Below are 12,851 nucleotides of genomic sequence, written 5' to 3' on the forward strand. Positions count from 1 at the left end.
GATATTTGTGGCGTTGTCACCACATTGAAAATTATTCCAAGATGAATGAATTCAGCTGGTCCTCGAGCGGTTTTTGCAACACAGAACACTTCATGTGGAGTTCTGGATGCAAATTGTTGTAGACTTAAAAGGCTGGTCACTAAAATGACCTGTGGAGTCTTCTGAAGCAAAATAATGCTCCTGTGAACACCTCATTGCCATGGAAGGTCTGCTTCAAGCAACTCAATTTACCTGCAGCGCTTCATCCAATTTCCAATGCCTCCTTATGAGCAGCTTTAAAAAGCTGAAAGTTTGCCTTCTATTTCATAAGCTCAGGTCCATGGAAGATTATTAGTGTTTGTTTTTAATACATAAAAGAACTTGAAGGCCAAAGTAAAGAGCCTTGCGTGCATATATATTTTTTCCCCCTTGATGATCACCGTATTTTTCGCTTTATAAGACGCACCAGACCACAAGACGCACCTAGTTTTTGGAGGAGGAAAACATGGAAAAAAATATTCTGAATCTCAGAAGCCAGAACAGCAAGAGGGATCGCTGCGCAGTGGAAGCAGCAATCCCTCTTGCTGTTCTGGCTTCTGGGATAGCTGCGCAGCCTGCATTCGCTCCATAAGACGCACACACATTTCCCCTTACTTTTTAGGAGGGAAAAAGTGAGTCTTAAAGAGCAAAAAATACGGTATATTCTGCCGTTGAAAAATCTGCAGCACAAGAGGAACACAAGGGGGGAAGGTATATTTTTAAAGCTTGGTTTGGGGTGAGGAAAACAAGCCAGGGCTTCCTGCACAAGGAGACCACTGGGGCATCTTTTAGCCACACAGTGGCATAGATCCTGAGGTTAATTTAAGGAACGTCACAGGTGGGAAGTTTGTGGTCCCCTTCACTTTCCTGAAGCCAACCTCAGCTCCCCGAAACCCCCTCTAGAACAGGGGTCAGCAAACTTTTTCAGCAGGGGGTTGGTCCACTGTCCCTCAGACCTTGAGTGGGGTGGCTGGACTATATTTGGGGGGGATGAACGAATTCCTATGCCCCACAAATAACCCAGAGATGCATTTTAAGTAAAAGCACACATTCTACTCATGTAAAAACATGCTGATTCCTGGACCGTCTGCAGGCCGGATTTAGAAGGCGATTGGGCCAGATCCGGCCCCCGAGCTTTAGTTTGCCTACCCATGCTCTACATCAGAACATGGTGGAGTTTCCTCGCAGAGGCGAGGAAAGGATAGAAATAGATCCTTTCATGAACTTCCTTACATTATTTATCATAGGATCAAAGCCATTAAAGCTGGAGCAAAGATCTTGAAAAGCACATTTAATCTGAAACGATTCCATTTGTTCAGTGGAACAAGCCTTTCAAAATTTTGATTTTTTTAGTCCTTTTAGAAACTAGTTCCATGGAGAATCTTACCAACCACATCTGCAAAGTGGAAGCACCTAAAGCCAGATTTGTGACTTAGCATCTTCACGAGAGCACTCAGCTACTGTAAGCATGACAACCTCTCCAATTATCTCATCATCATATACCAAAATACTGTTTCCCTGTCACTACCTATCACTCAGCACCTAGATGGATTCCAGCTGGCCTTGAACTGGTTCTTCTGCAGCACCTTCTCACTGCTTGATAATTGGGGGGAAGATGACGACTTTACACTTACCAAGAGCTGTGCCTTGAGGCGCTCATCTTCGGTCGCAGCTCTCTCTCTAAGGATGGCTCTGGACAAGTGTTCGTTTGAGGCAGCCCGCTCTCGCTCAAGAACTTTGCTGATTTCATCTCGTACATGCATTTGATTCTGCTTCAATCTACAAGAGAGTAAAGAAAGAAAGGCACGGAACTGAACTGTGTGCTCAAAACTTAACACCTGCACATTTCTTGGACCTGTTCCACAGATATCCTGCAGATATCCCTTTTTTACTAGCATTTCATGTCAACAGAAGCAGTGCAGTAAGGCATGAGGAAGCATTTCCCACAGTTTGTGCCCATTGAGAATACCACAAGGTATCCAGCAGCTCTGGCAGGGAAACATAATTACTGGTTTTTAAAGAGCACCAGGAGCATATAAACGTGAATGCCAAATTTTACAACATGCATAAAGCTTGAAGTATCGCAACTCTGTGAGATAGTAAGAAATATTGCAAAAAAGAGAGTAAGAGGAAAAGGAGTTGGAAAAGGCAATATTATGTTCAGAAATGCGTTAATAAATAGAAATTTTACGAAAGATTGACAGAGAAACTGAGGGAAGTCAAAAATTGAAGAATGAGTACAAATTAATTTGTTGACTGTATAAAATTTGTTTGGAAAATGAATAAAAAAATTTTAAAAAAAGAAGTATCGCAACCAACATGGTTTCAACTTATCAGTGCTACACCCAGATATAAAATCATTATGACTGTAAAAATCCCATTTCCTGGAAAGATTAAATACATTATTAATATCTCTTCATCTGCACCCGGGCAGAGAGTTATCCGTATTCCAAGCCATTCTTGTTTTAAGTAAAGTTGTTTATCCTTCACCGCCTATTTGCTGCCACTAAAAGGACTTAACAACTTTGTGCAAGAGTTGTTAACTGTTCACCATCAGGAGCTTCCCCAGAGAGGGAGAACTGAACATGGGTGAAGGTATCCACCCAAAGAGCCATACTGTAGACTAGAGAAGCAGAACAGGTAAGAGATTATGAGAACTGGAGTGGAAGAAAAAACTAAGATGACCCAACAGCTTGGGTCAACGGATCCCTGAATTACAAGCAGGAGGTCACTAGCAACATATCAAGAGCCTGTCAGAAGCAGAAATTTTAGAGGACCCCAGCCCAGTAACAGCTCATGGGGTGGGGTGGGGGTGCTGCCTTAAACACCTGTGTTGGTTCACCTATATCAGCTGAACAAATAATGGGGGGAATGGAATGTGGGGTGCAAATTGGCTTTATGTTCATCAAATATATTTCACATCAAATTCTGAAGTTAAAGTGCATGCCACAAGACCTTTAAGATCCATCAGAAATTTGATTTTACATACAAATGGATATATTTTTTAAAAAAACCTTTTCTCTATACTTATCAAATAATTTATAAGCTAACAATTGGAGGATGCAACTCTGAGAAAACAGCAATAGGAATCGGATCTAGGGATAGAGATTGTGGATGTGGGTTGGAATAATTTGTGGGTTAAAAAACCCACTAAAATCAGTATCAACTTGGTTATGAGAAAATACATTTAAATTACACCACCAATGGCATTTGACACCATTATGGCGTAGTTATATTAATAAAACTGTGCTGGAAGGTTCCCTTGCTTCCAGGATGGGCTAAAATATTTCTGCTTTTCCTGGTCAAGTTCTCTCTGGGCTCAAAAGACCCAAGCTCTTCTGCAAGTGACACCAGCTTATGACACCACCCTAGATACCGATGAGGATTTTACTCCTGTATTTTGCATTACGCTTTGGGATCTTGACCGTGTTGGCAGTGTTCTTTGGACCGCGCGATGCAAGAAGAAAACTTGATCCGAGTCTGTCTGTCTGTCGTGGGGAATTTGACGTTCCGAGCAGGCAACCTCTAAAGCCACCAAAGCTAATGAAATCATTAACAAAATACCTGCCGTTCTAACGCTGCACATTTTTATATGGAGACTAAAATATGTATTAAATAATGTAGCTAATAAAATACACCTGCTTCATGTGTGTTCTCATGCTGAGCACAAAGTCAACATCTGAAAGTTTGCCGCCGGTGACAGAATATCAAATACGGCTCTTCAAACGGGCTTTGGAAATTGCAGCAGAGATGAGGTTTCGGAGTTCTTGCCACTTTTGTGCATTACCAAGGGAGCTTCTGAGAACAAATCATCATGTCTAGGGTCACTTTGTGAAAGGTATACACACACACACACACACACTCCATTACATAGCTTTATATTCTTCCCCAAGGAAATGGTTAGAGGTTGGGGGTGGTGAAAGCAGACAATAACGATTTGAATTGCCTTTGTGCTCCAGATACAACCCTCTGGAATGTGAACCAAATGGGAGTTTTTATCAAGTTTATTAAGCAACGTCTTCAATTACTCGAGCAGAAAGCTAGATTATGCAGACACGGACCAAATTCCATCAAGTGATTTCCCAAGATCCTCCAAATTATTCCAACCAAATCGAATCTATCGCACAATCAATGATGCGGAAAACAGGAAGGCCAAATCAACATACACAAATCTGAGTTTAGGGAAGCCGAATGTAATCCCAAACAGAGGAGTTTAAAAGAAACAGATCTTCTTCATTGCTTTATGAGTGTTAAATTTGGTGCAGTAACTAATTTGTGATAATCTTTCGGGGTACATTCTACAACAAAGGGCAAAGCTGATGGAAATTTTGACACACATAGGAGAACTCCAAAGTGTCATAATATTTGCAGGGTGTTATGACAGGCTTGGTTGTCTACAAGGAGAGGGTGCAGTAACCATCTGTAGTCAACTTCAGATCTCTTATGACAGAATGCCTGTTAGAAAACTGAAATCCCATAGCTCCTGTTTGGGGTTCACAGAGAACACCCTCAGTCTTTCTCATCCTCCTGAAACTTTTCCCCGCTTAACCATTTAGTGCTGCAATTCTCAGAATTAGGGCCAGTTGTCAGGTGCTTAGCTGTTTTCGTGTAAAGAACTCTGAAGCATTCATTAAGATATACCACTTTTTTAAAAAAAACACCTCTTTTTCAGCATAAACTTCAATTACTATTTTCCCACAAGGGTCTCATGGCATTATTATTTGGGCGGAGGTGGCGGGTACAGTTAAGGAACACCAAGTTTGCTTTTTCAATTGCAAATGTTCCCACAAGGCATGAAAAGAAACCAAGAAATATCACCTGGAACAGCCTAGATGAGGGCAAACAACTCAGCCCAAGTAATTTCTTGCTCGGCATTATTGCAATGTCATTGCTCTCATTCTTCGCTTCATAATACCATTTAACAATCATTAGAACTAACTCTGTTAAAGAGCCAAAATATATGGGGTGGTATCCAGAGTGGAGCAAAGTGAAAGTCTTCCAACTGAATACTCCCATGGATGGAAGACAGAAAACAATTTCTGCCAATTCCCCATCACCTTAAAAGCCCCCCCCCCCCAAAAAAAAACCTCAAATCTGTACTGGAAGGCTGGTGAACCCTCCAGAATAATATGGGAGGTGGAATTATGGGCTGCAGGAGGGATGGAGAATCAGCAAAAACTGCCTTTCCTTCCCACCACAGAAGCATCCAGTTCATGGACAGGAAACCTTCCACTGGGTCCAATTCACTTTCAAAAACAAAAAGGAGTCTTTCTGTTTGTGGAACAGCTGGTCTGGATCCAACCCAAGGTGAACCCATTATTTAACCTCCTTAGCTAAACCCTGTCCACTGACATGGAGAGGTAAAGGAAAAGTTCCAAGGCAACTATTCTATTCCGAACTTAAAAATGGAAAGCGTAATGCTGGTGGTCAACAAAAGAGTTTTAAAGACTCTCTCAAGGCAAATCTAAAAAAAAGTAGTATAAACACCGAAAACTGGGAAACACTGGCCTAAGAGCGCTCCAATTGGAGAACAGCCTTTACCAAAGGTATCATGGGCTATGAAGACACTCAAACTCAGGACGCAAGGGAGAAACGTGCTAAGAGGAAAGCACGCTTGGCAAGTCCACACCGTGATCAGCTCCCGCCCAGAAACCAATGTCCCTACTGTGGAAAGACGTGTGGATCCAGAATTGGCCTCCACAGTCACTTATGGACTCACTGTTAAGACCATGTTCATGGAAGACAATCTTACTCGGCTATGAGTGAACACCAAGGAAGAAGAAGATACACAGAGACCTAAGTGGCAGCTGCTTGTTACCTTTAAAGCAGAGGCTGAATAGGCGGAAGACACCTTGACCATGATTTCACTTGATCACATGTAATGCTTAATCACAGTTCATGCAAACCATATTCATTAAAGCCATGCCTTTCTCCCTCAATACGAGCCATGCAGATCTAATTCAAACCAATACGAAAACAAGTATCAATAAAATAAATAAAAATAAAAATGCAAAGCAGCAGATGAGATAAGCCTGCTGTCATGGACTGGCTGGATGCAGAGTGGTGGGAAGCACCGGCTGGGAAACCCCCCAAGGGAACCCCCAGGGCAAGAAGGCACAGAGCCAGGGGATTGGTGGTGGGACGACGATGCATGGTCAGAGGGAGAAGAGGGGACAGACTAGGAGAAGGTGGTGTTGGAAACTGAAGAGGCAACAGGTCTTAGTGAGCAGGAAGAGTCTGTGGCAGAGAGCAGTCCAGAATCAGAGGCAGAAGCAGAGGCTGGTGAGGAAGGGGGCCAAGAGGCAGAGTGGAGGCAGGCTGCTGAAGAAGCCAGGTAGTCTCCCATTCCTGTTGTGGCCAGCTCCCCTTCTCTTGGTCTCCCAGAACACAAAGAAGAATGAAGAGAGAGAGGATGAAGGAGCCTCAGGTTGCTGGGGTAGGCACCGAGGGAGAAGCCTTAGAGAATGATAGGAAGGTGGGGACAATCGGTCCTCAGAACTGCACTGGGACAAGATCACTGAGCCTGAGCTGTTTTATTTTTTTGAATAAAGCGTTAACTTCACTGACACCTTGTGAGTTCTTGTTGACTTGCTCCCAACTCCCACCTTGCCACCTGCTAATAGCGAAGGAGCAGGAAAAAGTCAGAACTAAAGCATTACAAACATCTGACAGGCCAGACACCTACCGGGAAAATGGTATTTAGTCAAGAACAAAATGTCAGCAGTAAAGCGCCAAATAAATATCCTGAGGTAAGGTAAAGGTAAAGGGACCTGTCAGGGAACTGCCATCTGAGACGCAGGAGGTGAAAGGGCTCACGGAGGGTGAGAGAGACCATTCAGCTGAGGAGGGGACCAGCAGGGGGAGAAGTGGAGTTCCAAGGGAAAGTGAGTCGGAGGGAGGGCTCAGAGACACTTCAAGCGAAAACAGTGGGGAGGTTTCAGGACCTCCTGTAGGGACACCCACTCCTCGCCGGAAACTGTCACGCCGAGAGTCCAGAAGACGCGTTTCCGTTAAGGAGCTTTTATGCTGGAAGAAGTTCCGTAAACGCCCACTGTCCGATACAACGAGCGACTGATGGAGCCATGCTTAAGGCGCTCCGTCACAGACAGAGGTTTGTGGACTTAGCCAAACTCTGAGGGACTAGGATTTTACGCACAAGCAGCTCACCATCCCATCACAGCAATCGGACAGTCCCTGAAAGCAGCTTGTGCAGAGAGGCATCATGAGCAACCCAGCCGGAGCCGGGGGAGCAGGAGGAGCTGGAGAGGGTCCAAGCCTGGAAGAAAGGTACAGGGTGTTGGAAGTCCAGCTAGCACTGCAAACGGCGAGGCTAGAAGAAAGGAGGGCGCAGGATGCAGAAAAGGCAAAAGGCGCTACACTAGCAAGAAAGATGCCAGGATTGGTGCAGAAGTTTGGGGGGGACCCCAGGAACTACCAAGCCTTTAGGACAGAGATGCAGTATGCTCTCGAACTGCAGTTTAACGACTTTCCCGACGAGGCATCGCGAGTGGCGTTTGTGATTGGCCATCTCGAAGGGGGAGCGAGAGACTGGGTTAGACCCCTGATGGCAGGGAATAGTGAAATGCTGAAGGACACGAGGAAGTTTTTTCGCGCCATGGATTTGATGTTTTCCAGCGAGATTGAACAGGGACTGGTGCGCAGACAATTGATGGCTTGCAAACAGGGGAGCCGATCGGTTCGTGAGTACTGGACTGAGTTTACAATGTTGATACATAAATTGGGATGGAACCTATCGGCGGAACCCATTCAAATGCTCTTTGAAGAGGGGCTTTCTTCGGCGGTGAAAGACGAACTTTCCCGGGCACCCAGGGCGGAGTCTATGGACCAGCTGACCAAATCAGCGCTGACCATTGGAGCGCGCCAGGAGGCAAGAGCCTTGGAGAAGCGGGAGGGGAAAGGAGAGCGTTGGAGGGATTTCCGCATTCCAGAGATTCCAGAGCCAAGTTTCCCGCCAGGAGAGCCGATGGAAGTTGGAACAGCGCACGCGCGCGCAGTTTCAAATCCCAGCGAAGGGAGGAAGAAGGAGGGAAAGAGCGCCAAGAAATGTTATCTCTGCCAGCAGCCAGGTCACTTTGCCAGAGTCTGCCCGCAAAGAAAGGAATGGCAAGGGATGGCAGGAGCTGTTGGGGGGAAGGAGGAGGGAGTCCAGGAGCCAGTAAAAGCCAACGCCTGGCTGCCACCGTCAGGGCACTGCAGCCAGGCCAAGGAGCAGTAAAAGTGCCCACTCCGGAACCTCCAAGACCAGCCCTAGTAATAGAGGTGTTGCTAGAGCTGGCAAACGGATACCCACTAAAGACAAAGGCGCTGTTGGACTCAGGCAGCTCCTGTAATTTTATGAGTAAGGAGTTTGCAGCTGAACACCAGATACAGACACTCCCTTTAAGCAACCCCCTGCAGGTGACCACGATCGATGGGAGGGAGCTGTTGGGAGGAGAAGTTAGCCTACAGACCGTCCCAATGGTTATGAGGGTGGCCAGGCACACCGAAAGGATAGCGTTCAATGTGGCCACCCTGGGAGGGGCTCCCGTCATTTTGGGAATGAGCTGGCTAGCGTTGCATGACCCGCTAGTGGGCTGGCATCAGAGAGTGGTCTCCTTTGGGTCAGCACATTGCCTGGAACACTGCAGAGAGGGAAAGGTGGCAGAAGGGGCAAAAGCCTTTCTAGCAGGGACGGAAGTGGCGGACAAAGGGAAGGTGCCCAAACAATACGCTGACCTAAGCAAGGTCTTCAGCGAAAGGGAAGCAGATAAACTACCACCGCATAGAGACTTTGACTGCCAAATTAACCTGGTCCCTGGGGCCCAGCTCCCCGTGGGCAAGCTGTACGCCATGTCAGACAGGGAAATGCAGGAGTTAAGGGAGTTTATTGATAAAAACCTGAAGAGGGGCTTCATCAGAGAGTCCAGAGCGGTGGGGGGGAGCCCAGTGTTTTTTGTGGACAAAAAAAACACGGATAAACCCAGGCTTGTAGTGGACTACCGGCGGCTAAATGCCGTGTCAGAACCAGTGACTTTCCCCATGCCCAGGATTGATGACATTTTGACCAGGGTGAGGAAGGGAAAGATATTCACGAAACTGGACCTGAGAGGGGCATACAACCTGATACGAATAAAGAAAGGGGATGAATGGAAAACCACCATGTTCACCCCTTTGGGGGCTTTTGAATATCTCGTTATGCCATTCGGATTGCAATCAGGCTCCGCCTGTTTTCAATCGCTCATGAACCATGTCCTGGGACCTTTGCTCTACAAGAATTGCGTGGCCTTCCTCGATGACGTGCTGATATATTCAGAGAATGAGGAGCAGCATGTAAAGGATGTCAGGGAAGTGCTGAGCCAGCTACAAGCAAACCAGCTGTGGGTGAAATTGGAGAAGTGTCAGTTTCACACCAAGGAGGTGGAATTCCTGGGGTACCGCTTATCAGACAAGGGATTAGCCATGGATCCAGGCAAGGTCCAGGCGGTGCTGGAATGGAAGACACCGAAAACGAAAAAGGATGTGCAAAGGTTCTTAGGGTTTGGGAACTTTTACCGTAAATTCATCAAGAACTTTGCCCACTTAACGGCTCCCATCACGGACTGTCTAAGCAGCAAGAAGAAATTCGTTTGGACGGCGGAGGCGGAGCAAGCATTTGAGGAATTGAAAAGGGCATTCACTTCGGAAGAACAGCTCCTGCATGTGGATTTACAAAAACCCATGAGAGTGGAAACTGATGCCTCAGACCGGGCGGTGGGGGCGGTGCTGCTTCAGCCAGGGAGCAATAAGTCGGAATGGAGACTGTGTGCCTTCTTTTCGCGTAAGCTGAACAAATCCGAGAGGAACTACACCGTATATGACCGAGAACTACTCGCCATTCACGAAGCGTTCCGGAGATGGAGACACTTACTAATTGGCGCACAGCATAAGGTGCAAGTGTGTACGGACCACAAGAATTTGGAGTATTGGAGAACGGCACGAGTGCTCAACCAACGACAAGTGAGATGGGCCCAGGAGTTCTCCAAATTCCATTTTGAAATCTGCTATGTGCCAGGTCCAGAAAACATCAGAGCGGACGCTCTCTCTCGCAAACCTGAATATTTGGAGGGGGAGGGAGCGCCTGAAGAGAGACATATTATCCCAGAGGACCACTGGGTGTGTGGGGCGGCCTGGGTGGGGCAAAGAGAACTGGTAGAGGGAACGGTAAATGATGAATACGCCCAGGATAAGCTCAGAGGTTTAAGGAGAGAGGGAGAAGACCCCGGAGGTTTTGAAGAAAGAAACGGGGCATTGTATTACAAAGGGGCACTATATATACCCGAAGGGGAATTGAGGGGGAGAGTACTCAAACAGCTGCACGACAATCCCACAGCGGGGCATTTTGGGCAACACAAGACCGTGTGGTTGGTGACCAGGGAGTTTTGGTGGCCCAAGGTGAGGGAGGATGTACGGGAGTATGTGAGAAGGTGTGACCAATGCCAGAGAGCCAAAGGAGAAAGGCGGGCACCAGCGGGGTTATTAGAACCGTTACCCACACCAGAACGACCGTGGGAGGCGGTATCGATAGATTTTATGACTGATCTGCCTAAATCCCAGGGGAAAACCGCCATACTAGTCGTAGTAGACCTGTTAACTAAGATGGGTCACTTTGTAGCTTGCTCACATGCAGTCACGGCGGAAGAGACAGCGAAATTGTTTGTAGAACATATTTTTAGGCTGCATGGCGCCCCCTTGAGGGTGGTCTCCGACAGAGGGAAACAGTTCACGTCCAGATTCTGGAGGAAACTTATGAGCTTGTTGCACGTAGAGGTCAACTTTTCGACTGCCAGGCACCCTGAGACCAATGGGCAGGCGGAGAGGGCAAACGGTATCCTCCAACAATACCTGAGGTGTTATGTCAATGACAGAGAGAACGATTGGGTCGAAAAGTTGGCGCTAGCGGAATTTGCTTACAATAATGCAGAGAATGTGTCCACCGGGATGAGCCCCTTTTTGGCTAATTATGGGTGCCACCCCAGGGCGTTTCCAGGGGGAGGAGGGGAGAGATGGAGTGTCCCGGCCGCTGAACATTTTGTAGAAGAAATGGAAGCGATCCATCGTCAACTCCAACTCAACTTAGAAAGGGCCAAAGAAGAATATAAGAGGCAGGCAGACAAGAGCAGAAGGGAAGGTGAAACCATTAGGGTGGGGAGTCAGGTCTGGCTATCAACCCAAGGGTTGCCGTTCAAGGGGGGTTGCAAGAAATTGAGACCCAAAAGATTGGGACCATTTGAGGTCATCCAACAGGTCAACCCAGTGGCTTTCAGACTCCGGTTACCGAACCACATGAAACTGCACCCAGTATTCCACAGGTCATTACTGTCACCATATAGGGGGGAAGGTGAAGGGGTATCCACACGGGGGCCAGCCATAGAAGAAAGGGAAAGCAGCAACCATGTGGCGGAAATCATCGACTCCAGGTGGAAGGGTAATCAGGTGGAGTATTTGGTCGCGTGGGAAGGGGAACCGGAGTCGGAAAACACCTGGGTGACGGCAGAGGAGGTCCGTGACGAGATCTTGATCGAAACGTTCCACCAAAGGTTCCCCAGGAAACCTCAGCCAGTAGCGAGGTTCCGGAGGGAGTACTTTGGCACCACCGACGATGAGGAGGAACTGGAAGGATTCAGGGAATCGGAGTTGGAAGGAGGAACAGACTCCGATGAGGAGGAGTACTTGGAAACCGGAAACAGCAAGAGGTGGAGGGAAGTGTTCGAAACTTCGGAAGATGAGGGAGGTTCCTTCAGGGGTTTTGCTCCCTCGCCTCCCGCAGAGGAGGGGAGGGAAGGGGGTGAAGGGGGCCCTGGAGGGGAGGTGGATGTCAGGGAACTGCCATCTGAGACGCAGGAGGTGAAAGGGCTCACGGAGGGTGAGAGAGACCATTCAGCTGAGGAGGGGACCAGCAGGGGGAGAAGTGGAGTTCCAAGGGAAAGTGAGTCGGAGGGGGGGCTCAGAGACACTTCAAGCGAAAACAGTGGGGAGGTTTCAGGACCTCCTGTAGGGACACCCACTCCTCGCCGGAAACTGTCACGCTGAGAGTCCAGAAGACGCGTTTCCGTTAAGGAGCTTTTATGCTGGAAGAAGTTCCGTAAACGCCCACTGTCCGATACAACGAGCGACTGATGGAGCCATGCTTAAGGCGCTCCGTCACAGACAGAGGTTTGTGGACTTAGCCAAACTCTGAGGGACTAGGATTTTACGCACAAGCAGCTCACCATCCCATCACAGGACCCCTGACCATTAGGTCCAGTCATGGCCGACTGGGGTTGCGGCGCTCATCCCACTTTACTGGCCGAGGAGCTGGCGTACAGTTTCCGGGTCATGTGGCCAGCAGGACTAAGCCGCTTCTGGCGAAGCAGAGCAGCACACGGAAACACCGTTTACCTTTCTGCCGGAGCGGTACCTATTTATCTACTTTCACTTTGACGTGCTTTCGAAATGCTAGGTTGGCAGGAGCAGGGACCGAGCAATGGGAGCTCACCCCATTGCGGGGATTTGAACCGCCGACCTTTTGATTGGCAAGTCCTAGGCTCTGTGGTTTAACCCACAGCACCGCCCATGTCCCTATCCTGAGGTACTGGATTCCAAAGGTAGGGCATTCCAAAATGGTTGGGTGCTAACACAATCCCGGTTGACAGCCATGTTGAGGTATTCTGATGAAGCACTTAATCACACTGAAGTCAAGCAGCTCATGGTTGGACATTATGCCTGCAAAGGACCATTATATAAACAGGCATAAAAGGCACAATTATCCAGATGAAATGAAAGGAGACAAGAAATGGGGACATGAGCCTTTCAAC

General features: G+C 47.7%; 1 protein-coding gene across 4 annotated transcripts in view; it reads right to left on the bottom strand.

The window, feature by feature from the left end:
• The window catches only part of CHCHD3 (coiled-coil-helix-coiled-coil-helix domain containing 3), a 217,591-nt gene that overhangs the window by 138,158 nt on the left and 66,582 nt on the right, over positions 1-12,851 (bottom strand). For all 4 annotated transcript variants that reach the window (XM_053407490.1, XM_053407491.1, XM_053407492.1 and 1 more), the window contains exon 4: positions 1,653-1,797. In XM_053407490.1, the coding sequence (XP_053263465.1) occupies positions 1,653-1,797 (145 nt within the window). The remainder of the gene's footprint in view (positions 1-1,652; positions 1,798-12,851) is intronic.

Source organism: Podarcis raffonei, chromosome 10 (assembly GCF_027172205.1).
Source record: "Podarcis raffonei isolate rPodRaf1 chromosome 10, rPodRaf1.pri, whole genome shotgun sequence".
Classification (NCBI taxonomy): Eukaryota; Metazoa; Chordata; class Lepidosauria; order Squamata; family Lacertidae; genus Podarcis; species Podarcis raffonei.